The 27107-nt window shown below is 53.5% G+C and overlaps 1 protein-coding gene across 4 annotated transcripts in view; it reads right to left on the reverse strand.

Moving 5' to 3' along the window:
- The window catches only part of CHD6 (chromodomain helicase DNA binding protein 6), a 183052-nt gene that overhangs the window by 11630 nt on the left and 144315 nt on the right, over nt 1-27107 (reverse strand). For all 4 annotated transcript variants that reach the window (XM_073309956.1, XM_073309953.1, XM_073309955.1 and 1 more), the window contains 11 exons: nt 26347-26476; nt 25487-25547; nt 22357-22411; nt 20969-21188; nt 19000-19208; nt 12953-14491; nt 12108-12256; nt 11348-11554; nt 9924-10370; nt 7476-7667; nt 3749-3868 (listed from right to left, as the gene is read on the reverse strand). In XM_073309956.1, coding sequence (XP_073166057.1) covers nt 3749-3868; nt 7476-7667; nt 9924-10370; nt 11348-11554; nt 12108-12256; nt 12953-14491; nt 19000-19208; nt 20969-21188; nt 22357-22411; nt 25487-25547; nt 26347-26476 — 3329 coding nt within the window. The remainder of the gene's footprint in view (nt 1-3748; nt 3869-7475; nt 7668-9923; nt 10371-11347; nt 11555-12107; nt 12257-12952; nt 14492-18999; nt 19209-20968; nt 21189-22356; nt 22412-25486; nt 25548-26346; nt 26477-27107) is intronic.

The following is a 27107-nucleotide window of genomic DNA, read 5'->3' on the forward strand; positions in this document are numbered from 1 at the left end:
CGAGGGAGGCCACCACCACCGCCAGGCATTTCGTAAATATTCTCGGTGTTGCCGACAGGCCAAAAGGCAGCAATGTGAACTGACAGTGGTTCTGATTTACCACAAATCAAAGAGATTTTCTGTGGTCTCGGAAGATAGCGATATGAAAGTATGCGTGTCTCAAGTTGAGGGTGGCATACCGGTCCCCTGGATCTAGGGAAGGAATAATCAAGGCCAGAGAGAGCATGTGGAACTTCAGCTTCTTCAAGAACTTGTTGAGATTCCTGAGGTCTAGGACAGGCCTGAGAACTCCGTTGGACTTTGGGATCAGGAAGTAGTGGGAGTAAAACCCCTTGCCTCTTAGCTCCACGGGAACTTCCTCCACTGCCCCCACCCTTAAGAGTGACTGCACATCCTTGGCTAGAAGATTTTCGTGAGAAGGGTCCCTAAAGAGGGACGGGGAGGAGAGGTGGGAAGGAGGGAAAGAAATAAATTGCATGGTATATCCCACTTCTACCGTGCAGAGCACCCATCAGTTGGATGTGATGTTGGCCCGTGCCCAGTAAAAATGGGACAAATGGTCCACGAACATAAGGATAAGATTCAGGTTCTGAACTGGTGCACTGTCCTCGGGTGCACCCTCAAAAGTTTTGTTTATTCCCCAACAGTTGTTTTGCGGGCGCAGATGTTGAGGCTGATGAGGAGTGAAGGGCCTCTCTTTTCCTGAGCTCCTTATTCCTCTTTCACCCAAAGTCTTGCCTCTGCTGGTGATGTGGCAGGTAAAAATGGCCCCTGGGGTGAGGCTTACAATGCTTCTGGAATGGGGCCGGAGTGTGGAGGCCCAATGACTTCAGGGTTGCCCTCGAGTCTTTTAGGCTATGAAGCTGGGCGTCCATTTGTTCTGAGAAGAGGGAATGTCCCTCAAACAGGAGGTCGTAAGAACATAAAAACAGCCATACTGAGTTAGATCAAAGGTCCATCTAGCCCAGTATCCTGTCTTCTGACAGTGGCCAATGCCAGGTGCCCTAGACAGAATGAACAGAACAGGTAATCACCAAGTGATCCATCCCCTGTTGCTTATTCCCAGCTTCCGTCAAACAGCGGCTAGGGACACCATCCCTACCCTCATACAGTAGGCAAGACGACTGAAGCCAGGAGCTTCGCCTCAGCGCTACCCTCGTCACCATCGCTCGGGTTGCTGCGTCTGCGGCATCTAGGGATGCCTGGAGGGATGCCTTGGCTATGGCCTTGCCTTCTTCCACCAGGGCCGCAAACTCTGACCTAGAATCCGATGGCAGGAGCTCTTGAAATTTTTGCATGGCTGACCAAGAATTAAAGTCATACTGATTAAATAGGGCCTGGTGATATGCAATCGTTAACTGGAGACCTCCCATGGAGTACACATTTATCCGTAAGAGGTGCAGTTTCCTGGCCTCTTTTGCTTTGGGCAATAGTCCCTGCTGTGCCTTTCCCTCTCGTTGGCCGCAACAACAACCAGGGAGCCGGGTGAGGAGTGGGTGTGCAAATATTCATAGCCCTTATGGGGGACGAAATACTTCCTCTCCACCCGTTTAGCCATGGGCTGGAGAGAGGCCAGGGTCTGCCACAATGCCCTTATAGGCTGTAGGATGGCTTCCTTCAGGGGCAAGGCTACTCTTGCCAGACCCAAGGGAGTCTGGACGTCTGCCAAGGCCGGGGCTGATTCCGCAATCTCCTCCACTTGGAGGTTGAGGTTCTGAGCCATCCGACGCAGGAGCTCCTGTGGGCTTTGTAGTCATCCTGCATTGGGGCTATGGCCATGTCAGCCACTGCCTTGTCAGGAGAGGATGACAAAGAGGCCTGGACTGCCACCGGGCCTTGTACGTCATCCGGTGCTGATGGGTCTCCCACAGGTGTGATCTGAGAGTCCTGGACTTCTGACCCGGGAATGGAACCCCTTTCCGACAGGGATGGAGGGAGCTCATCTCAGAGGGTGCTGAAAGTGAGTGTCTCCTGTGGGAGCCCTGGAGCATGTGCAGCCAAGGGGTCAACACTGGCCACTGAGGTGGCATCTGCCATTGACCAGGGGCCCATGCTTGAGGAGCGAGGCCTTGGACCATGTCAGCTGGGCATCTATGTTCCGCCCAGAGTCTGCTCCCTTGTCAGGTGTACGACGACTCCTGTGATTCGGAGCCTGAGGACCCGTTCCCTAGGCAAACAGGGCGGTGCCTTGCTCCTTGGCACTGAATAACCGTACCATGATGGAGAGCAGCATCGTGGTAGAGAACGGTGCTGCAACGGAGAGTGGTGCCATGACTTGGAGCGGCACCAAGACTGTGACCAGTGCCTAGACTGTGACTGGTGCCAGGAACAAGACCGGCGTTGGGGCAAGGTGCAGTGTCACTGTGGTGAGCGTGTCTGTGGTGTCGAGTCTCTTGATGGTGAGCGGCACAGAGGGCTGGGCAAGCCTGCAATGATGGTGAGGCACTGGACTGGTGCTTGCTCTCTTGGAACTGGGCCTTGCGGTGCTTGCATTGTCCCTTGTGGACCTCAGCTTGGGGGGGATGGTGGTGCTGGGAGAGTTAGAAGGTTCCACACTGCCTCATATGCCTCTGGCATTGATGGTGCTGCCAGGGTTGTCTCCCCTTCTTCGCTAACCCTATGTGAGGAGTCCATCGGTACTGGACTCAATGGGTTCCTCCCCTGGGGCCGGAGTCAACAGAGACGGTTGGATTGCAACTGATTGAAAGTGGCCCACCACAGATCTCACTCTAAGGTCTTTCTCACAGGGGAACGCCCCCATTCTGACTTTTCTGTCCTCTTCTTCGGCACTGATGATGGAGAATAGTGTCACGCTGTTGACCTCTTGGGTGCCAAAGAAGTATGCCGGGAGGAGGTCAGCACCAGGGAGCCTGGTCCATGCTGGGTTTCCCTAATGGATGCCAGTACACTCCTGGTCAAGGAAGTACTTGGTGCCAGGTCAGGCCGCAGCTCTGAAGCAGGTGAAGTGCCCCCTCCATGAGAAGAAATTTCAACTGATTGTTTCTTTTTTGTTCTTGGTTTGAAATTCCTACAAATCTGACACTTTCCTTGGATGTGACCCTCCCAGGTATTTCAAACAGCTGTCATGGGGGTCACTTATTGGAATGTGTTTGCAGCACGCTCCACACTGTTTGAAGCCCTTGGATGTAGGCATGCCCTGTGGTCCGGAAAGGATAGCCCCGCAGGGTGAATGCTTACAAGTAAACTAACTATTAATTACTTACTATACTTATTCTAACTAACTATTTACACTTATTTACAATTTAGTTAAAGAAAGAAGATCACTATGGGGATCACTTGCTGAGCAAGAGTTAAGAGCATTCCAGCAACCACCATGGACAGAAGGAACTGAGGAAGAGGCAGGTTGGCAGGTGCCTAAATGCCATGCCATGAAGGCACCACTCCAGGGGGCACCAGAGTCGACCTGACAGATATCACTGGAGGGGGGGAGGAAGTCTTCCAGCGACAGCGCACGCGATAGACACACACCTATACTGGCATGGACATGAGGAAGCACTCAAAGAACAGTCTATATCTACTCTGCTGAGTCAGTTAATTATTGTCAGTAAGTTGGTATCCCCCAGGCACACTTGTGGCTCTGACAGTGGTATAGATCCATATGTGTATTACAGACTTGGTCACCATCCTACCTACTTCTCAGGATTTAAAATCCAGGTGGGATAGCTGGGTCTCTGCTAACTATTTCTATGCAGACCAAGGACCAAGCACAACAAATGTGTTTGCTTACCCTCCGTCCTGTACCCTTATGGACCACAGGCACCCGCTCCTCTCCTGTGAGTGAGTTTATGTCCAGTTTGCTGGGGTCCTTGCAGCGCTGCCTCCTCTGCTTGGGCTTGTCTGAAAAACTCTAGAATGCAAATAAGAGAGCATTAATCAGAATGGATGGCTAGAAAGTTGGAGGGAGAATGGCCAAGCCAAGCTGATGGTGTGAGGGAGGAGCATCTGTGCAGGCCGCACTGCACAGCTCTGCTTTTTGGATGAGTGCAAACCTATTTTGATGGGTCTGAAGATGCTTTTGCTATGCCTCAGCCTAGACTAACAACTCCATCTCTGGCTGATGTCTCTGCACACCCAGGAATGCTGCCTGTCACTAAATTCACTGCAGAGAGACTATGCTGGATCTTCTTAAAAAGTCCCAGCCGTAATTCGGAAAGGAAGAGCACAGCAGTATGTGCCACTGTGTGTCAGCATCTCACATGCCTGGCCATCTGTCTGTGACCAGCTAGTGTCTCTTGTCTGTCTTAACCTTAGATTGGAAGCTCTTTGGGCCACTGGACCTTCTTTTGGTTCTGCGCTTGCACAGACCTTGTGCAGTGGCGTCCTGGTCCAAAAATTAGGACACCTCGCCACTACGGTAATACAAGTAATTAATAATCATGCCTATCCTACCAGACGTACTCCAGATACAAACCCTAACCCCGATCTCCTTCTACTCTCAGACTGCAAGTCTAGGGGAGCAAGTGTGGACCCATGGTTAGTGTATAGGACTGGGAGTCAAGATTCCAGGATTCTAGTCAGACTCTGCCCCGACTTCCTGAGTGACCGTCATGAAGTCCCTTAATTTCTTTGTGCTTCTGTTTCCACATCTAGCAGGTGGATAAGACTTGTAAGTTTTGCAGTTTCCCCATTTCCTGAGTCAGTTTGATTGTGACCAATCTTTTCTCTGCATTATGGCTTTTGGCCTAATGGGGCACCAGTCTGACCCCTAATCATAGAGGCTCAGGGACATTAATACAGGCCTCAGTGTCCATGGACCCTTGTTTATTATCTGCCTATCCGCTAATCCCACCTCAGACACTCAGAGAGGAAAATGCCCTACTTGGCCCCTTTTAGGGAACTCCCCCCCCCCCCGGAACCAGGATCGCTCTTCACAGACTAGTTGCCAGCATTGTTTTAAATGTGAGGTGCCATGAGAGGTGCCTCCACGCCTTCCCTTGCAAGTTGATTCCAGAATTTGCTGTCCAGAAGGTTTTCCTGTTATTCAGCCTACATTTTCCTTTGCTTAATTTCATCCCATTCTCTTGCTTGCTGATATTCCAGCTTTACCCGCTGCAAACCCACTGAGCCATGTGAACTCTAGATCACTGCTCTTCAGGAGTGCAACCTGCACAGCTGCAGTAAGCCAGTGCAAATGTATGGAAGGAAGAGGAAAAATATGCAGCTGCCTAAATCAGTCAGAAACCAGGGTTTTTCTGCCAAGAAAAGGCCCTAGGCCCAGTCCTGGCCTTCAGTAAAGCCCAGTCTATACTGTCAAAGGAGCACAAAGCACGTTAAAGCTGTCCTGACCAGACAGATGAGGATTGCCCCCACATGGGGAATCCCACAGAGCCAGTGTTACACCACCGCAGGCACAGGGATGACTGGGATGCACAGTGCTCCAGTAGTACTCACTGGCAGAACAGCCCCTTTGGGTGCAATTTAGAGCTTCTGGCTGCCTCCAAGACAGGACGGGGAGAGTGGCAAGGTAGCAGAAGGCCCCCCACACTCACGTGTGTTGAGTGCCACTGCTTCAGGACTCCTGAGAATCTCGCCTTGTGCATGTCGCTGGTGAGGTTTCTTTGGGCTATAACTAGCTCTGCCTGCAAATTCTGGGCTTCTCAGTTCTAAGCAGCTGGTCATGCTAACATACCCATTCGCCTCAGGAGCCGCTCACTGCCTGTGCTCTGAGCTCCCAGGGAATCTTTACACACCTCAGACTGCAGTTCCACGTGCACAATCCCTCAGCACGTAGACACAGCTTTTTTATAGACATCATCAGTATCTCTCTTGATTCCCTTTCCATAATGTTTCATGGTCTACATTCAGATTAGTAAGCTACTTTATAGGCTAAATGAGCCAAAATATGAAAAAACAGCCTGTTGGAAGAAGAGTTGGGTGTTTATGAACTTCTGGGAACAGGTCTGGCGTGTTCTGAACACATGCTCCTCTCCTGTCTGTCCTCCCATAGATCCTGGATAACAAATAGACACACAAGTGGGGATGGGTGATCAGGGGAGCTTTCCTCAGACACTCAGAGCACAAGGGTTTCAAATGTCATCTTCATTTCACTTTGAAAGGCAAGAAATTATGTTCTCTCCCCTCTTGGTTTTTGTTTGTGGTTTTGTGGCTAGCCCAATTCATAGATTCCAAGGCTAGAAGGGACCATCATGATTATCTAGTTTGACCTCCATAACACAGGCCAGAGACCTGCCAAACAATAATTCCTAGAGCAGATCTGTTAGAAAAACAGCCCATCTTGATTTAAAAGTTGTCACTGATGGAGAATCCACCACAATCCTTGGCAAATTGTTCTCACTGTTAAAAATTTACACCTTATTTCCAGTCTGAATGTGTCTACCTTCAACTTCCAGCCACTGGCTCATGTTTAGACTTTTCTCTGCTAGACAGAAGAGCCCAATATTAAATATTTGTTCCCATGTAGGTACTTGTAGACTGTGATCAACTCACCCCTTAACCTTCTTTTTGATAAGCTAAATCGATTGAGCTCTTGGAGTCTATCACTATAAGGCTGTTTTTCTCCTCCTTTAATCATTCTGGTGGCTCTTCTCTGAACTCTCTTCAATTTATCAATATCCTTAAATTGTGGGCACCAGAACTGGACACAGTATTCCAGCAGGGGTCACACCAGTGCCAAATATGAAGGTAAAATAACCTCTTTTCTCGCCATATAATTATCTATATGCTAGTGCAGGGAACGGAGAGAAGCTATCAGAGCTGGACAGCAGGCCTGGCTACTGAACGATGGATAAGGAGCGGATACTGGGACAAGCTTAAGCTGTGCTCAGCCTGGGATCTAAAAGATTAAGCCTGCGGATGATTGTGCTGGTTGGGTCCAGGAGCAACTGTGCCTGGTGTTGGTGCTGTCTGCTAATCTAGGCTCTGTTCCCTGGGAAAGTGACACATCCAAACCTTGGGCACTGCAGTGTGACTTGCCCTCATGGGCTGTGTGGCTTGAGACTTGTAAATTCCTCCTACTTCAATGCCCTTGAGGTTCATTAGCAGCTCACAGGGCTGAGTAGGGCCATGCCTGCTGCCTTCTGCTCTGTTACAAAAAGTCTCCTTTGACTTAGCTGTGCTTTGTCATCCAGTGACCCAGGTGAGATATGACCTGTAGGCACAATTTTGGGGGCACCTAGATTCAGAGCTCTGCCCATTCCCCACCCATTTTTTGAGGCACCGACCTAGTCCTGCCACATCACTGGGCAGCAAATCCTCGTAGCAGGAGCCAGCAAACAGACAGCAGGTAACAATGCCATCTGCCAGGAATGTGCAGCTATTCAAGTGTCTTTGCCCTTATTGTGTAAAGAAGTGCCTTAGCCCTGCAAAAAAGGAGATACCTGCAGCTCTGGAGACCAGCCCCACCCCTTGCATCTGGATCTAAGGCAGTCAGGAAGGAGGCAGCCATCTAGACCTGACGTACTGAAGCCCGAGACCCCCAAGAGGGTCACTCTTACTGTGCTGAAGCCAGGGACATCGAGTGTGTAGTCCGACTGCTGTCTTAGCCAGTCCAGGAGACTCTTGTTTGGAACAGCCTTCTCTGTCCGGATGCTTGCGGCTGTGACAGTATGCGGAGTTGAGGTAGCGGTGACCAGCCCGTCCGGGTGCGGGCTGCTCTGTGCAGGCTGGGTCTGATCTTCCTGAACATCCTGAAGTGAAGGGAGAAGGGAGAGCCCATGTTGGGAACACCACCATACTGCTAGTTCTCTCACCCCAATGTCACAGAGAGCACCCAGGCAGATCCCGGCCCTGCAGACACCCAGGCAGGGCTTGGCAAGCCGGAGCCCAGGAGTTCCTGGTGTCCTTCATTTGGATCACCAAAAGCCACCAGGAGAAACGTTCAGCCTCACAGGCACCCTGTTTGCACTAGGGGCGAGAGAGCTGGGAGATGTGGGACCAGTCTGTGCTTCTGGACGTCACCTAGAAAATGCCCTAATTGCCACGAGGCACAATGTGCTACCGGATCCTGGTTCTTGGGGAGAGGCCTCACCCCACATCCTCTCTAGGGAGAAGAAGCTCCCACCAGCTGCATCTAGAGAGAGCATGGCACTACCTCAGGCAACAGGCTCTCTGCACCCCTGGTTTGCTGGCGGTACCCAGGCTGTGGGAAATCCACCCTGAGTGGGGTTTGCAGTGCTGCAAATCTCCCACAAACTCTGCTCTGCCAGGTGGCCAGGAGCTGGCTGGCTCCACCCAGAATGGGTGTGATTCATCCCTCATCCAGCCAGCCTCCTCTGGAGTCCCAGAAGAAACCTAAAGCTTCCTTGTTCCAAGAGCCTGCTGCCCTTTCCAGGGTGAATCTCCTGGGGCATGAGGAGGGGGCAGAGCCCTGCCTTTTGCTGGGGTGGGGGAATTCAGCCCAGTACCTTCCCTGGGCTCTCCATCCCTGTGAAGCCCTGTTGTGGTAACCGGGCCTACGAATTTACCCTCATTGGGATTCCAGCTGTGAAGTGAATTAGAGTTCATGGATTGTCACAATAACCTATAATAGCAAATGGTGAGTGGAAAAAAAGAGACAGGCTGACTTAGTCCAACTCAAAGGCCTCCTGATAGATCTCAAGGACTGCGCGAAGATCATGCAGTAAATGAGCGCAGTGTGAGCCTGGAAATCAACGAATCAAAATTGGTGTATTGAAAATTAGGCCTGTTGGTGGACAAAACATCGAGAGGATGGGACCAGGATGGGCTGTTGTGCCCATCGCCCCATTCGGAGGGACTGAGAGACACAAACTGGCTGTGAGGAAGTGAAGGGGAACAATTGCTGACTGAGGCGAACCCTGGCTGACTGACGGTGGCAGGAGCTGGTTACCACAGCACTGAGAGAAGGGGAAGGAAGGTAGTTCACCATCATGGCTGCCACCCCTATCATCTCTTTCTTCACCTGGATCCTGAGAGCTGTCCTGTCCAGACCAGGTCTGTCATCACCACCTCCACTGGCTCCAGCTAAATGCTGAAGATGCCGCCCTTCCCCACCCCGGTCTCCCTCCCATGCCACCAATATACTCCCCAATATAATATAATATGCAAGGTCCTCAGCAGCCCGATGTGGGTATGAGTTTGCCAGGTCTCAGCCAGCAGCGAGGCTGTAAGGAGGAATTAAGCTGCAGCTGCATTTTCTACCTTTGCTGTTCTTTTCTCTCCCTCTTTTGTCTTGTCTGGTCTCTAGGAAATGGGATTGGACTTTAGCAGCAGCACCGATGACAGCTTCCCCCCATCTCCACTCACTTCTCTTTCTCCCACAGGAGTTCTTAGCATCTTTCATGCCATGTAAGAGACTGCTGAACAAGGGGTTTGTCTTCTAAAGGCTCTCCAGCTCAAGGGAAAGGGAGCTGGTACAGTGAAAGCCTGACATGACATTCTGCATTTCAAATGCTTCAACTGGTTTCCCTTCTTTTCTGTATCTTCACTGGAAGGTTAAAAGGACATTTAATGGCATGTTTCCCATGGGACTATGCAGGCTGAGGTCTCTGTATACCAAACCCTGAACCTTGTTTACTGCTGTCTCGTCTTGGACAGTGACTGAATGCACGTTAACACCTTTGACTTTCTGAGCCCCTTCATTCCATCTACATAAATACAGTAGCCCCCACATGGGAGATCAGGTTTTAATGCTTAGCAGTACTCAAGCACTCAGGGATGTGTGCCCTGAACGGGGGCTGCAGGAAGCTCTGCAAGCCCACACCTCCCCCCTCACCAAGAGGCAGGGCCTGCCTCTCTGGGGTTGAGTCTGTTTCTCCTGCTACAGGTTTGCTGTCAATGAGGGGGCAGTTGTCCAGCCCTGCCCTGCCCTGCCCTGCCCTGCGATGGACAGCAGAGCTAAGCAGTTATTGAGTGAACAGCTGGATCCACGTGAGCATTCAGGTGCTGAATCCTGCCTGCTTTGGGAGGGGGAATTATTTACCCACCTGCAGCCCAGTTTGAAGGCTCCTCTCCTTCAAGAAGATAAGGTCCATCCCTTCCACATTTTTTCTCCTGCCCCGTCGTCTCCTCATGGCAGCATCATCTCTCCGGAGGCTTCCATTGACAATCTGCCCTGTGACAGGATGGATTAGCCCTGCCTGGAGGATGCCGGACAAGTCCATGCCCAGGGACCCCTGCAGGGAGTGCACTGTCCCTAACTTGGGCAGGTTACTGTTCAGGGGGAAAGGAGTGGGGTTTCCTGGGGATCCATCAGATGCTCTGGCCAGGTTCCCTGCCGAGTCCCGCCAGCCATTCAGCACTACAGGTGGACGGGAGTGTGATGCAGCTAACTGTTCGAGGCTTCTAGGTTTGGCGTCTCTCTCCAGCTCAAACTCATAGGGCTGCCTGTGCTTTCGTTCATCCTTCGTAAAGGCAGGAGCCAGGAAGCTTTCCTGTGTGCAGCAAAGCCAGAGAAATGGTCACAGCTATGGCCTACATCGCACAGGCCTTACAACACTCAGAAGCACTTTTTAAATCCAGCGCTCACTAGAATCATAGAATTATAGAGTGAGAAGGGGCCGCAAGGGCTAAAACACTGGGGAAGAGAGAGGTTTCATGGGGCTAGGAGCTGAGGGAGGGGAGTGTATACAGGTGGCTATCAAGACTGGATAGAGCTCCTCAATCTCTGGTGGAGCCCTCTGTGACCCTTTACCCCCAGCCCAGAAAATAGTCACCACTTCCTTGCTAAAGGGATGGATGAAGTGGGACTTCCTGCAGAGCCCCATACTGCAGCAGGTGTGCTGCAGCTCAGTGAGCTGTAGGAGTGGCTCCTGCCAGCAGCTGTTGGCCTCAGAACCAGAGCCCAGCCACCTCTCACTCAGCAGGACAGTGCATAAGTAGGGTCTCTGTGCTGGGAAGACAGAGCACTCTACTCAGAGTGCCGGCCCCAGGGCAGTGCCTCTGTTACACCCCTGCTGGGGTGTAGGCAGAGCACCGTGTTCTCGGCTAAGCTGAGTGCGGGAGGAGGGATTTTGAAGCACCGCTCCCTCCAAAGGAAGGTGAGCAGAGCCGCTCACAGAAATGCATCGAGTTGTTTCGCTGGGACCTCCAGCTGCTGTTCTCATAATGGCAGTAAATAAAGGGGCACCCCTGGGATGAGATTATACATGTTGCCCCAGGGGTTGCTGTGACTCGTCACCCCACAGTGACCTAACTATCCGCCCGCCTGGTACCTGGGTGAATGCCAGGTGTGGGGGGGGGAAGGGTCTCCAAGCTGCCCCTGGGACTATACAATACACTGCAAATTGCAGAACAATGAGAGCTAGAGGAGGGCAAGCTGCGGAGTTCGCCAGGCTGGGAAGCCCTGAACACCAGGGAGGTGGAATTCCTAAGGGGTAGGTGGTCTGGCCACGTGCCCTGACACCCTCACCTTTTGTACTTGTGCAACTAACACTCCGTTGTTGAAGCTGGGGTCCGGGGCTTCTGGCTCGGCAAAGCTGTTCCTAGTGCCTGCGTTGCTGGCTAACCCTGATGTGGGCATCAGGGTTTGTGTTTCAAACTGCTGGCTAGAAGAGGGCCACTTGCCCTTTAAGATGGCGTGACAGATATTATCTATGCGGTTAATGATCACTCGGTCCTGCAAGCAGAAGCAGACAGCTCAGTAGCATGGCAAACCCAAGGCCATGGCATGCAAAGGGCAATGTGGACGGACAGGCCCTTGAGCCCCGAGGGAAATGCAGAGAGCCTGTGGGAGTGAATATGGAACCCCCTCTCTTTTCACAAATGTTGCAGGGACCAATGCTTTCTGAAGATTTCTAAAGGCCCCGGATACACATGTGAACTTGTGTCTGGGTGCACACTCATGCACATGTGTGCCATGGGACACCGAGTATGGAATGGGAAATTCAGCCCAGGCACAGGGCCTGCGCTAAGTCTGTGCTTCACTTCCATCCCACTGGGCCCCTTGCTCGGCCTCCCTGTGGTACCCCCAAGTCCTGCTTGCAGCAGTGGGATTTCTGTGCATTCAGTCCCTTGCCTACTCACTAACATGGACCAGGGCCATAGAGGTGGGTGGCTGGGTTTTTGCCCAGGAATAAGCCTAGTGAAGGGTGGCAAGGCAGAGAAGCTGGGCCGGGGTGGCCCCAATTTATGAATGATTCAGACAGGTGCAGAACTGATTCTGAAGCCACCTTAGGCCACTCTGAGAAGGAGTAGAGGGTCTTCTCCTGCAGCAGCTGGGCAATGGTGGGTGCACGGGAATCCTGCAGCTCGTCCATCTCTCCAGCCTGGGCACAGGGAGAGCTCTTGCTCTCCTCTTCCAAATACTTCTCTGGACAATCTAGGCAAAGTGACAAACAGAAGGTGCCATCTTAACCCTAGAGCCCCCCACTGTGTGGTTGGTGCCGTCAGCACCCCACTCACCAGCCATCATTTGGGACTATTTTTCTTTTCAAAAAGTGAACCCGTTGACTGTGAGTGGGCTGAGCGGCTGGTCAGCAGTGGCTGGGGGAGCCCTGGCCCCGGGAGTTCTGTTACTGACCTCAAGGGAGCAGGGCTTGGCCCAAAGCCACTGAACAATGAACCAGCTGAAGGCCAAGGCCAGCCATGATGGCAGGAACGGACACAGCCCTGCCCAGTCTGAGCCACCCAGTCCTAAGTGGACAGTGCGAGCCCCCCTTGCACAGGGCAGTGCCAAGTCCTGGGAAGGGGTAGGGAGGGCAGAGTGAGCCCCCCATCACAGGGCAGTGCCCAGTGCTAGCAGGAGCAGAGAGGGCAGGATGAGCCCTCTTGTCATGGGGGCAGTAAGGGCGCAGAATGACACACAAACACACACACACACACCGAAGGCCTCCTGGAAGCCCAAGTGCAGTCTGTGTTTGCTCCTCTTACCCCAGTGAGAATATTATTTCTCAGAAAGCCACATGCCCCCAACCACAAGGCAGGTGCAGCTGCCACTTGATGCTGCAGGCTGGCACACACACAGGCTTGCTGCCCAGGGTGCATGGGCATGCCTGTCAGCCAGACAGTGCTGTACCTCGGCTCTGGCCAGTGCCCTCTTTCTCTTCCTCATCTTTGTTCTCACATTCATCGTCTTCCTGCTTTGGCTTGTGCTCTTCCAGGTGCCAGGCCGTGCTGCTCCCCATCTGCGCAGCAGAGCCAGCTTCCCAGTGCTCCCCTCCCATGCTGACGGACCCAGCCTTTGGGAGCTCCGGCTGAGCAGCTGCAGCTGGGCTAGGTGCTGGGGGGAGGCTGTTCGGCCAGTCTGGCAAATGCTCTGCAGCGCTCTTGTGGTTGGCCTCCCCATCCCCTGCCCCGCTGTTACGCTGCAATGCCACCTGTCCTGAAAGCTCTGCCTCACCATTCACTCCTGGGCAAGTGTTCTTGGGAGCAGGAAGGCTGGAACCAGATTCCTCCCCCGCTAGTGTGTTAGCTTTGGGATTCCCTTCAGTCCTGGCCTCTGGGGTGCCCCTCAATCCTTCTACAGCATCTGCTGCCATCTCAGAATTCTCCTCCTCCTCCTCCTCGCTGTGGCTCTGACTTGGCACCGATTTATCCTCCAAGCCTTTCTTGTGTAACAGGCCCATGAACCTCTGCTCCGGTGGGATCTTTATCTCCAAGTTATGGAGACTGGGCCCATACAGGCCTAGGCTGATCACCCCCTCCGTACTGGCGAGCACAGGTGACCCAGGCCCTGGATTGGCCCGCTGCAAAGCATCACTGATCTCGGTGGAGACACTCCTGGAGGGCTGGCTGGCTGGGGCTGAGGGCCAAGGCTCCCCACCTTCATTGGGACTATCCATTTGGTCACAGCCCATCTGCAAGCTCTCCAGGAAGGAGGTCTCTCTGATGGCCTCAGCCTCACAGCTGGAAGGGTCCTCATCCCCATCTAGTTTGCCCTCAGCAAATTTGGCAGCACTGTTGCTGACATGTGTGCAGCTGGGGCTGTCATGGGTGAGAGAGCTGTGCTCACTGGGGCACGCCTTCTCCTCATACATCATGCACATCAGAGAGTCCGGCAAGGAGCTCTCATCACAGTTCATGGAAATGATGTCCCGCACTGTCGACAGGAACGTGTCGCAGCTCATGTCCTGGGGGCTGCCCTCCGCTCGGGAGAGCGCATCCTCCAGGTTTTCGAGCTTGATCTGGCTCTCAGCTTCGTTCTCCAGGGACTCACAGGTCCTTTCCATCTGGCAGTATGAAGGGGAGCCGTAGAGTTTGGAGTTCATCTGATGGAGGCAGCATAGGTTCTCTGGGCCTTGGGCACCTGCTCTTTTGTGCTGAGCATAGTTTCTATATGCGTCCAAAAATGACAGCTCAGGATCGTTCATGATGTAGTAGTCAGTGCGGTTCAGCCCATGCTTGGCTGTTCCAAGCAGCAGGTCCCGGTCATGCTTGCCACACTCCCACCAGACAGGAAGGTACAGGCTGGGCCTGCACAGCGTGAGCCGCTCATGGAGCTGCGGGTACTTGAGCACTTGCTCCCGGACCTTCCTTAGAAGTTCAATCCGGTACAGCGTTCTTGCAGCACGCTCCTCTGTGATTGGCTCAACGTAGATGCTGGGATCAGGTGGACCTGCAGCGGGAAGAAAGAGGCAGAGACCTCATTAGACAGAGCACAGAAGGATATACAGACAAACCTTGCTACTATGCTGTACACTGGGGGTTACCGTTTGGCTGAGGTTCACAGGTGTGAGAAGAACTGTCAGGGGTGACAGCAACAGCAGCTTGGGAAATTTATCACCGCCATCTAGTGGTTACCAGTCAGTGTGATCTCTGCTGCAAATTGCACCATGGAGAAGCAGCAAGTTAGGGATTGGTGGGGCTGTTTGTCTAGTTTGTGTCTCCATAGTTCAAGAGTCATTTGGAGAGGAGCAGGGGACAACATAAAGTTCCTGATTCGTGGGTATTGACCCTGGAATCACATGTAACTAAACTGGCCAGGGTTTGGTTTCTAAATTTCCTCTCTAACCAGCCAGAATGAAGAAGAGTTTCTCACCTTCATCAACTGCTCCAAGGGTAGTAATTCACCTGCGGATATTTCAGAGCCCTCCCATCAACTCTGGGTGGGGGAGGGATAGCTCAGTGGTTTGAGCATTAGCCTGCTAAACCCAGGTTGTGAGTTCAATCCTTGAGGGGGCCATTTAGGGATCTGGGACAAAAATAGAGGATTGGTCCTGCTTTGAGCAGGGGGTTGGACTAGATGACCTCCTGAGGTCCCTTCCAACCCTGATATTCTATGATTCTATGAAAAAAGAAAAGGAGGACTTGTGGCACCTTAGAGACTAACAAATTTATTTGAGCATAAGCTTTCGTGAGCTACAGCTCACTTCATCAGATGCATTCAGTGGAAAATACAGTGGGGAGATTTATATACACAGAGAACATGAAACAATGGGTGTTACCATACACACTGTAACAAGAGTGATCAGGTAAGGTGAGCTATGGGGGGAGTGGGGGGGAAGGGGAGAGAGGAACCTTTTGTAGTGATAATCAAGGTGGGCCATTTCCAGCAGTTAACAAGAACGCCTGAGGAACAGCGGGGGGGGAGGGGAATAAACATGGGGAAATAGTTTTACTTTGTGTAATGATCCATCCACTGCCAGTCTTTATTCAAGCCTAAATTAATTGTATCCAGTTTGCAAATTAATTCCAACTCAGCAGTCTCTCCTTGGAGTCTGTTTTTGAAGTTTTTTTTGTTGAAGAATTGCCACTTTTAGGTCTGTAATCGAGTGACCAAAGAGATTGAAGTGTTCTCCAACTGGTTTTTGAATGTTATAATTCTTGACGTCTGATTTGTATCCATTGATTTTTTTACGTAGAGACTGTCCAGTTTGGCCAATGTACATGGCAGAGGGGCATTGCTGGCACATGATGGCATATATCACATTGGTAGATGCGCAGGTGAACGAGCCTCTGATAGTGTGGCTGATGTGATTAGGCCCTATGATGGTGTCCCCTGAATAGATATGTGGACACAGTTGGCAACGGGCTTTGTTGCAAGGATAGGTTAGTGGTTCTGTTGTGTGGTTGCTGGTGAGTATTTGCTTCAGGTTGGGGGGCTGTCTGTAAGCAAGGACTCGCCAGTCTCCCAAGATCTGTGAGAGTGATCTGTCCTTGCTTACAGACAGCCCCCCAACCTGAAGCAAATACTCACCAGCAACCACACACCACACAACAGAACCACTAACCCAGGAACCTATCCTTGCAACAAAGCCCGTTGCCAACTGTGTCCACATATCTATTCAGGGGACACCATCATAGGGCCTAATCACATCAGCCACACTATCAGAGGCTCGTTCACCTGCACATCTACCAATGTGATATATGCCATCATGTGCCAGCAATGCCCCTCTGCCATGTACATTGGCCAAACTGGACAGTCTCTACGTAAAAAAATCAATGGACACAAATCAGATGTCAAGAATTATAACATTCAAAAACCAGTCGGAGAACACTTCAATCTCTTTGGTCACTCGATTACAGACCTAAAAGCGACAGGTTTCAGAGTAACAGCCGTGTTAGTCTGTATTCGCAAAAAGAAAAGGAGTACTTGTGGCACCTTAGAGACTAACCAATTTATTTGAGCATGAGCTTTCGTGAGCTACAGCTCACTTCATCGGATGCATGCCGTGGAAACTGCAGAAGACATTATATACACACAGAGATCATGAAACAATACCTCCTCTGGCCCAACTTGATGATCACTTTAGATAAGCTATTACCAGCAGGACAGTGGGGCGGGAGGAGGTATTGTTTCATGATCTCTGTGTGTATATAATGTCTTCTGCAGTTTCCACGGTATGCATCCGATGAAGTGAGCTGTAGCTCACGAAAGCTCATGCTCAAATAAATTGGTTAGTCTCTAAGGTGCCACAAGTACTCCTTTTCTTTAGATCTAAAAGTGGCAATTCTTCAACAAAAAAACTTCAAAAATAGACTCCAAGGAGAGATGGCTGAATTGGAATTAATTTGCAAACTGGATACAATTAATTTAGGCTTGAATAAAGACTGGCACTGGATGGGTCATTACACAAAATAAAACTATTTCCGCATGTTGATCAGGACTCTGCACTTGCCTTTGTTGAACCTCATCAGATTTCTTTTGGCCCAATCCTCTAATTTGTCTAGGTCCCTCTGTATCCTATCCCTACCCTCCAGCATATCTACCAGTCCTCCCAGTTTAGTGTCATCTGCAAACTTGCCGAGGGTGCAGTCCACGCCATCCTCCAAATCATTAATGAAGTTATTGAACAAAACCGGCCCCTGGACCGACCCTTGGGGCACTCTGCTTGATACCGGCTGCCAACTAGACATGGAGTCATTGATCACTACCTGTTGAGTCCGACGATCTAGCCGTTCCTTCTGAACAGGGATCCCACCACGCACAGAATCATAGAAATGTAGGACTGGAAGGACCTCAAGAGTCCAGTCCCTTACCATCACCTACAGGGGTTTGTCTAGCCTGTTCTTAAAAACCTCCAGTGACAGAGATTCCACAACCTCCCTGGGCAATTTGTTCCAGTGCTTAACTACCCTGACAGTTAGGAAGTTTTTCTAACCTAAATCTCCCTTGCTGAAATTTAAGCCCACTGCCTCTTGTCCTGTCCTCAGTGGATAAGGAGAACAATTTATCACCCTCCTCTTTATAACAACCTTTTACATACTTACAGACTGTTCTCATCTCCCCACTCAGTCTTCTCTTCTCCAGACAAAACAAACCCAACTTTTTCAATCTTTCCTCAGAGGTCATGTTTTTTAGACCTTTAATCATTTTTATTGCTCTTCTCTGGACCTTCTCCAATTTGTCCACATCTTTCCCAAAGTGTGGTGCCCAGAACTGGATTCAGCCCTGGTCTACACTGGGGGCGGGGGGACCGATCTAAGTTACACAACTTCAGCTACATGAATAACATAGCTGAAGTCGATGTACTTAGACCTACTCACCGTGGTGTCTTCACCGCGGTAAGTCGACTGCTGCCGCTCCCCCGTCGACTCTGCCTGTGCCTCTCGTGGCGCTGGAGTACAGGAGTTGACGGGAGAGTGCTTGGGGGTCGATTTATCATGTCTAGACTAGACGCGATAAATCGATCCCCGCTGGATCAGGAAGTGAAGACATACCCTCAGTGCTCTAGGTGAGGCCTTACCAGCATGGAGTAGAGAGGAAGAATTACTTCTTGTGTCTTGCTTACAACACTCCTGCTGACACATCAGTTTACACAGGGCATTTCCTGAGGATCAATGACTGCGAGGAATTGTGCTGGAGGTGGGCACTCCAGGAACTGCTCGGGGATGAGACTGCTGCTGCTATTCTTGAAAGCAAATCATTATATGTTCAATAATCCCCTGTGGGTGGTTTTTCTATCTCTGATTTTTCAGTGCCATGTGGTGGGTAGTCTGGCAACACAGGGAACATCCAGAGGGCTGAGGCCGTGTGTGTTAGCTGGCCACGACCTCCCTAAGCCTGCTGTAGACTTCCAGGATGGCTCATCCTGTGATAACTCATCCCTAACAGGAAATCCTGCAGTGACTGAGATATGGCAGTGCTCTGGATTTCACTTGGCCTGTATCAGCACGAGTGACAGGAAGGGAAGGTGGGCTACACAGCTACACTATGAGCAGGGCAGGGTACCTGTATCAGACAATGGGCATGTTCAGTTTTGAGGACATCTGCTTGGGGCTGTTTGGTTCCCTCCACTGTTGCTGGAGGTTCCCATCTCAGGTCAGGACTCATTTTATCCTTACTTCTTTTTCCGGAGTGTCCAGGGAGGGCTGGCGAAATGCCAGGGACATGGTGGCCATGGTGAGGTAAGCACTGTGCAAGCTCCGTCCAGGCTATCAAGAAGGGAAGGTCTCCAGCCGGAGCCTATGGCACTGGAAAGAGCCTCCTGCTTGATCAGGTGTGAAGGGTCACATAACAGGCAGCCAATCAGCAAAGAGATGGGCAGGTCACTAGAATTCCAGTCGCCCCCACTTTCCTTTCTCCCTGACAAGGTGCAAGCTCCAGCCCTTCCCAGGGCATTCCTGGTCCAAGAGGGCCTCCCCACCACTGCCCCACATGCTGGCAGCGTCCTCTCCACTCACCGTCCTCTTTCCAGAGGGGGAGACGGCAGACATTCCTGCACATGGCCACAAAGCTGTAGAAGTATTTCTCCAGGCTCTCGTCTGTCTTCTTCTCCAAGCGGGAAATGGCTCGGAACTGGGTCCAGTCAAAGGCCTTCTTCTCCTGGTCATAGATGACCCCGAAGGAGGAGACAGTGCGGTAGAAATCTGCCTGCTCCCTTCTCGTCCATCTGCAGGGCAGGGAGAAACACGCACATTCATGAGAAACATTTCTTTATAGTCTTGTGCTTTCCCACTGTGTCTGGTGCCAGTGAGAGGCACTAGCTGGAGAGCCCTGGGGAACAGAGTGCTCTCCCACCCCCAAGAACAGGCTCCACACACACTTCCCTACAATGGCCTCAGGGACTTCCTCGGAGCCAGCCAGTTGTTGCCCCCTTGGCTCAAACATGAATAAGGGGCCCACTTGGTACCATTGTGGCAATAGCGGCTTTTGTGCTGTGTACACTTGGCCAACAGGAACTGGATTGACTCAGGCTGCAGCACCACCAGAGGTAGTGGCTTAGTCTGGGACATGCTCACCCCAGTGATGTAGAGCAGCCAGCCCCAGTCCCGGACAGCCATACAGTCTGTAGTTGTCAGGTATAGACAGCTGGATGAAGAGTTCAGTAGAGCTCTCCTGATCTGCAAAGCTTTCCAAAGAACTTCCCAATCAGCAACTTCTTAGACAAACTGTACAACTGGGTATCAGGCTGTAGCACCTGCAGGTGCAGAGCTCTTCTCCTGACTCATTCTTGGAGCTAGACCAAGTGTGTCTTATTAAACTCCACTTAGGCTCAGTCTCCCTGGCAGGAGATACAGAAGGAAGGGTAGAAGGCCCTGCAGGGAGAAATCCTGATCAGCCTGTCCACAAGGAAGTCTCAAGGATGGGCACATGTTTGCAAGGGCAGCACTGCCTTGCTGAGAATGACAGCAGCCCTCTGTCAGACGAAGGGCTGGAGTTTGGGTGAGTGCTATCCCGCTGCACTCCAGCCCCGTTCAAGGGTTTGCAATTTCACCCAGGTTTCTGTCTGAGCAGCACGAGAGCAAAGGCATTTGATTGGGGCATTTAATTTTACTGCATGATGGTTTGTCACTGTGCCCCAGTCTCTGCTTTCCTGTCATAGGGGAACAAGAGGCTTGCCTGATGAAATTAAACAACAGCATACTTAGAGCCAGTGCAAGGAAATGCTCCTCTACCCAGTGACCCTGTGCCTCCTGCTGTGCCAGCCAGTGCCACAGAGAGCAGACAATGTGGCTGGATTTCAAAAGCAGTGGGTAACTTCTGGGCATTGGGCACACTAGGAACACAGGCTCAGGCTGTAAGGATGATAATCCAACCTTATGCTTCTGGGTCCAGGTGGAGGGGCAGGAAGGATCCCCAGCCCCTCCTCACACATGACATGGCCCAAGCTGGGGCTAGAGTGTGTCCTGGCAGCACAGGGCAGTAGCCCCTGTAGGAGGCAGGAAGCCAGTCTAGATGGCCCAGTCTGGCACAGCAGTGTGACCCAGGCCACCAGAAATCCCCCTCATTCCTCCTTTCAAACAGCTGTTAGCTGGAACAGCTCCTGAAGGAGGCTGAGTCTTGGTCCAGCCTACATGGAATGAGATCCAGTCTTGGCCCATGCTGGTGCCTGCCTGGGGGTCTGGGACCTGCCCTGCAGGTGTTACCCCAGGCACTTGATTTCCAGGTGGGAGAGTGCAGGCGTTTTCCGCCACGGGGACCTGCTTGGCGGGTGTTACTCCAGGCACCTGATTCCTGGTTGTGGGGAGTGCAGGCACTCTCTGGCCACAGGGGCAGTGCGTGTGCCTGAGAGAAGATGTTGAGCCAGCTTGTCTCGGCCGCCTTGGAAGACAGAGGCTGTTCTTGGGGGTTTCACTGGGTAAACGCAGGGGCCAGTGACTCCCAGAAAGGTCCTGCTCAGCTGCTCTGTTGGCCAGTCCTTTCTGTTACCTTTTCTGCATTTCCTTGTTCACCGGGTCCAACTCAGCAGCTCTCCTGAACATCTCCTCTTGCAGCCAGTAGCCATGGTTACTGGGCACAAGCATCTCGGCTCGGGGGGGCAGCTCCTTGCGGTTGCAACGCTGGTAAACGGTGACGAGCCGCCGCAGTCTGGCTGTGAGGGCGGATGAGACAGGCCAGCAGGATCTTTCTGAGTCGGAGCCATCCTGGGCTTCAAACATCAGCAAGGACATTAATATTTAACACACACAGCCAGAGGCAGGTGGGGGGGGGGGAAATCCTCATTAAACAGCTCCCTACCCCTCACACAGAGGGGCCAGAGGATCAGGGCCAGGCCACTGCTGCCTCCATTCCCCAGGGCAGCAGGAGAGGAAACCAGGGGCTGGCTGGATGACCATCCATGAGCCCTTCCTTCTGGACCCCTGCATCACAGCTCAGCTTGGCTTGTGCTCCTTTCAGACTGAGCCTAGTTTTGGGGAAAGGGGTTGGAACAAGAGACAGCTCCACGTCACCCTGGAGCGTGCCCAGCTCTCATGCGAGAGGGCGGCGTGGCTAATGGCTCATATGGCCTGTCTCTATTCTGCAAGGGGGCTGCTTGCACTGGCTGCAGGACCCGTCCACCAGGTATTTGACTGAGCCCCACCTTACTCATTTCACACAGGCCATTGAACAGCTGGGCCCCATTCCTGCCTTGCAGGCACTGCCAGGCTGGGTTTGACTGGTCCCGGAGGGGAAAGGCTCCATCTCCCAGCACTGTGACCCCCAGTGTCTGCTGGCTGCCTCTCCCAGGCGGCAAATACCTGTGCCATGCACACATCTGCCTCAGATCAGCTATGCCTGAGCTGAGCTATGGGGCAGCCCCTTGGGCACAACGGGAGGTTTGCATTTGGGGGAAGGGACAAGGGGCACATTTTGGTCTCAATTTTGGTCAGATTTTACTGGGATCAGACTCATTTCATATGGGAGCTAATTCCAGTTTGAGTCCAGGCAGCACGGTTGGGTAGGTGATCTGGAAATGGGAGACAAGATGCTCATGCTCCAGTTTCCGCTCCCCCACTGTGGGCCCTGCTTGCTGCCTTCTATAACAGGGGACAATTCCTTTCCTGGGGCTGGGTTTGATCAGTGCTTCCAGAAGGCACAGCTCAACTGCCCACTGTTGTTACCCAGGGCTCCACAGCTGTCCCCTGCGCCCCAGAGAGGGACCTGCCAGCTGTTTAAGAACACGCTGTCACTGTTGGACAGTTTCACGTTAGCACACAGATGCCTTGCATAGCGCTGCCTTCTGTTACTGCAGCGCCTAGCAACCTCAGCTATGGGCAAGGCCCCCCGCACGAGGTGCCACACACACAGAGCAAGCCATCCAGAAGGCACAGCCTCACCTGCCACATTGTCATCCTGCTTCTCAGCAGCTTCTCCACACAAATTCCCAGAGTCCTGCAGAAAAAGTAAGACTCAGGCCATCAAAATCCACCCTGAGAGGAGAGCATTTGCCCACCTGGCCGGTCAGGAGCAGGTGTCGAAAAGATCTAAGCAGCCACACACGCCCATCCGCTTCCAATGCCTGCATCCCACCTGCTGGCCGATCTCTGAGTGCGGTGGGCCTGGCACTGTCCGTGCTCATCTCCCACCTATCTCTCAGCACGGGCAGTGTCTCACTGGCTGCAGGGTTTGCAGGCAGCCCCTGTCAAGCAATGGGAGCTCCTCACCCTCTGACTGGAGGGAGCCGCTCTCACGTCACAGCCCAGACGCTCCCCCATGCTGGCCCCAGCCTGGGAGGGCCGCACAAACGTTAACGCTCTTGTGTCGCTCTGGGGCATTACAGAGGACTCACTGGTTGGGGAGAATCACTGACCCCGCAACATGTGCTCTGCCCTAGGTGGAGAGCAGCCCAGAAGAGTGCAGAGCTCAGCTATTGCTGAAGGGCCCAGTGCTCCCAGGGAGCCACTGGAAAGAGAAGGTGTGGCCCTAGCCCCTGCCAGCACAGAGAGGGCAGAGCCAGGCCCAGGACACTCTGCTGGGCCTGCACCTTGCTCTGGGGCCCAGCAACCCTGCACTAAGGTGGGGGACAGCCCACAGAACTCTTGGCACCTACGAAGGGTCTGACAGGATCACATGTCCCTACAGGCCTGGGAAGAGGCATAGAGCCAGGGTGACTTAGGTGCTGTCTCAGAGCCCTCTGGAAGAAGGCAGATCCTGCAGATGGATGGATTCATGGTGCAGGGAAGGTGGTTTGGGACTCGCTGGGGTGGAGGCAGGAGTAGGGAAAACAAGCCAGAAGGGACACTAGCCCATGGCTGAGCTCTCCTGGAGGCAGCAGAGGAGGAAGCAATAGTGGGACAGCGAGGCGTGTTATCCAGGGTTGTCTGGCCAGGCCCTGACCAGCAGGATGGCTCAAACTCTGTCACACTGACTGTCTGCAGGCTACCCCTGCTGGAGCTGCACCCGCCCTAGCCAGGCAAGGGCCTTCTAGAGAAAGAGCAAGCACCACCCCACGGGCAAGGGGAGAGCCATCTCTAGGGGCCCTGGTAATCCCACGCTCCATTCTGGGCACCTCAACGCCAGGGCAACAGGTGCAAACTGGGGGCTCAGATGTGAGCAATGAACATGCTCAGAGCCTGCAAGGGCTGTTTCCTGGAGAGACGGACGGCTCACTCCTGCCTGGCTCAGTGATGCTGAAGGCAACAGCAGTGGGCCACAGCTGGGAGTGGTGCAGCCCAAGTGGTACAAGGTGGTAGCTTGGAAGCGTAGAGGACGTCTCAGGGAAAGCTGGCTGGGTGTAAGTTGTACCAGGCAGGGGGATTATCAACCAGGGTAGGGGGCAGTGACATCACTCGGGCCTTTTATGACCAGCCTGCACGGGACAAGGAAAAGGGGCTGTGGAAAGGGTCCTATGCGGGAATTCTGGACAATCCCACTAGGCATGCGTCCCATTTCCCAGGGAGTTGGGGCGCAGGCGGTGGAGTTACCTGGAGAAAGGCAGACCCAGGAGCATGGATCTAAAGCTACAGAGGGAGAGCACAGCACGGCTAATGCAGATAGTGGGGAGAGTGGAGGGCTGCTGCCCCAGGTCCTTTTAAGAGGAAGCGTCTCAACGTGCCATAAGCCGCAGCCTCTGTGGAGCCAAGTCAAACAAGTGGCGAGTGCATTGCTGCTGCATCTGCTGGGCTTCAGAAGCCGCCTGTTCTCCCTGCGCAGCTCAGCCTGCTGCCCCGGGAAGGCGCCTGGACAGAGAACTTGTCAGTTCCCCGCAGGCACAGAGGCTGCTGGAAAGGGAGTGAAGCAAATGCCTTTCCTCAGCCCCCCTCAGGCTCTCAGATGAGAAGCAGCTGCTGCTCAGGGCTGAGTGACTTGCAGGGGCAGCACATGGCAGGGGTGGGGCTCTGCTGGGGCCCTTCCCTCTGCCAGCCTAAGGATGGTGAGTGGGGATCCCAGCTGTTGGGATCAGCAGCTGAGCAGAGGATTTGTGCTGCCCTCCCCGTCAGGATGAACCCAGACAGCGCAGGGTGGGGCTAATGGTGCTGGCCCCTCTTCACTGCTGGCTGGGCCTGGCCCCAACACTGCACTCTCTATCCTGCAGCTCCAGACTTGCTCCTTCTAAATCCTTCCCTGCTGAGCCCTGCCTCATCTCCCACTCTGCACCCTCCCCTCAGTGCCTCTGCTATCCCCCCCGGATGCTAGGTGGGGGGCAGGGCTGCCTTGGGCTGGGGGAACTGGACTGCCCTGGGCCAGGATAAGCACCAGGTGTGGGGCAGGGGACTGAGCTAGATGCCGGGCTGGGGTTCCTTAGGCCACAGGGCCGGGCAGCCCTGAGCTGGGCTAGACGACAGGCTGGGGGAGGAAGGCTGGGCTGGGGGGGTTAGGCTGCCCTGGGCTGAACTAGGTGCCAGCCTGAGGAAAGGGGGCGTGGGCAGGCTGCCCTGGCACCCAGCATGTTGGCCCTCCTGGAGGTACTGCAGGCTGAGAGTGGTGGAGGAGGTGCCCAACCACTCTGAGATCCTACTGATCATCAGGCTCCTGCTTGGGGCTGGTCCTAGCCCAGCCCCACGGGAAGAGCCAGTCCTGGCATTTATGGTAACAGTCCTCTGCCAAACAGGGCAGGGCTCTGCTTGGCGGCGAGATGGTGAGATCTCTGCTGACTGGCCAGCCTGGGCACATCCAGGAATCAGCTGACTAGAGACCAATACCAAAGCTCCTGCGGGGGACGGGGGGATATGACTTTGGAAGGATAGTGACCATCCCATGCAGCAATGTCACCCACTCACACTCTCCATCCCAGCAGCCATGTGCTCCTGGGAGCAGTCACAGACAGCCTGGGCACGAGGCACCCTCCTGACAGCTGTCCCTACTGAGCCCGACTAACAGCAAACTGGCTCAGCCAGGGGAAAAGGAGGGGTCTAGCCCACTGTTCTTTCCCTAGCCACGGCAGAACACAAGTGTCTCCTGAGCCAGCAGGGGGCAGGCCTGGCTGGGGCTGGGGAGCTGTTTCCGGCTGTGGGGAGCCCCACTCACCTCCTGCTGTGGCAGCCCCTCGATTCTGTCTCCACTGTTCTCTTCTTTCTCAACGTTTCCTCTAGACAAAACAACCCGACAGAGCATTAGCCCTGGCAGCTCCGCTTCGCCTTTGCCCACCCCAGCAATGATCCAGTGCCTGCAGGGTGAGAGCCGGCTCCTGCATTTTCACACTGCCTGGGCACCCTTGCTGGCTGCCCTTTCATCATAGGCCCAAGCCTGGACCTGCTCCCTGATCTCCGCCTGCAGGAGGTAACTCACATTCAGGACATTCTCAACCTTTATGTTTGCAAAGCTGGCAAAGAACCCAGTACCAGTCCCGGCTCCAGGTCAGCTCTGGGATTCTCTGGTGACACACACCGCCCCTCACCCACCTGCTGCAGCACGCCAGCCAGCCAGCCCTTCTTTCCCCATTTCCTGCAATCGGGGGCTGTGAACTCTCTGATCAGCCCCTCACCCCCCCAGCCAATGAGCTGCTCCCCAAAGCACAGCACAGCTTCTAAGGGGTTTGCATGTGTCAGTGCCCCTGGCTGGGTGGAGAACCTGCGCCTAGGTGAGTGTGAGTGGCGCATACACCTCCCTGGCCCATTGAGGGAATTAACCCAGGGGAGCAGTTCCCACAACCCTGGCACCCTGCCTGCCCTCTCCCACTATCATACACAGTCATGCCCAGCAGACACTGGCATTCCCCTCTCACCCTGGGTCACAGGCACCCTGCTGGGCTGCCAGCTTACCCTCCTCCTCTCCGCTCTCACTCTGTTCTGATGCCCACCCCCACAGAACAGCATGACGCTTGTCCTGCTTCTTCTGCCCCCAGGAGCCAGCCAGAGCCCTCCCTCCCTCCTCCTGCCCCCGCCCACCTTTCTGCAGCATCCTGTGCCCCATCATTGACGCCCTGCTCCGCAGACAGCAGCTTCTCGTCTGGCATGCCCACCTTCTCCAGGAAGCATAGTGCCGGGTCTGCTCGCATGGCGTTGTACCTCTCATAACCTGGCAACACCACAGCTGACATTAAACGGGATAATGTCCTAGCCAGGGGCCAGGCTACCTGTGACTGGCTTTGGCTAAACTCTGGCTGTGCCAATGGGGCCTGCCTGAGTGCGCCTGACTCCAGAGTGAGGACCTTGCCACCTGGCCCACAGATAACCTGGTCTCTCAATAGCAAGTTTCACCCAAAGCATCCAAAGCCTTTCACAAATGGCTGCTGATTAATCCACAGCCCTTCTGTGTGGGAGACAGAGACACAGGAGTCAACCTGTCCGCCCCAGAGATGTAGCCACTTCTGGGATGGAACGCAGCACCAGGGTAACAGTTTAGGGCAGACAGTGCAGACTCCTGTCTCCAGTAGAAATTGCAAGAGGAGTTTCAAAAGGCAGAATGTATTGAGCGGAGATAGAATTTGGCCAGGAATGTGGACGCTCCCCCTCAGTCCCTGAGTCAGGCGCTTGGTTTGACGTGGCCAAGCTCTGCAGCATCCCAGCGTCTGCTAGCCCCATGCTGCCCACTGCGTCAGGGCCAACACAGGTGTTGGAGTATCTCCACTGAGTGACATGGGGCAAGGCCCAACTCCCCGCAACTTGGGAGAGCTGATGGAGCTACAGCCCCAGGTGCTTTGGCTCAG

The sequence above is a fragment of the Lepidochelys kempii genome, chromosome 13 (genome assembly GCF_965140265.1).
Source record: "Lepidochelys kempii isolate rLepKem1 chromosome 13, rLepKem1.hap2, whole genome shotgun sequence".
NCBI classification, from domain to species: domain Eukaryota; kingdom Metazoa; phylum Chordata; order Testudines; family Cheloniidae; genus Lepidochelys; species Lepidochelys kempii.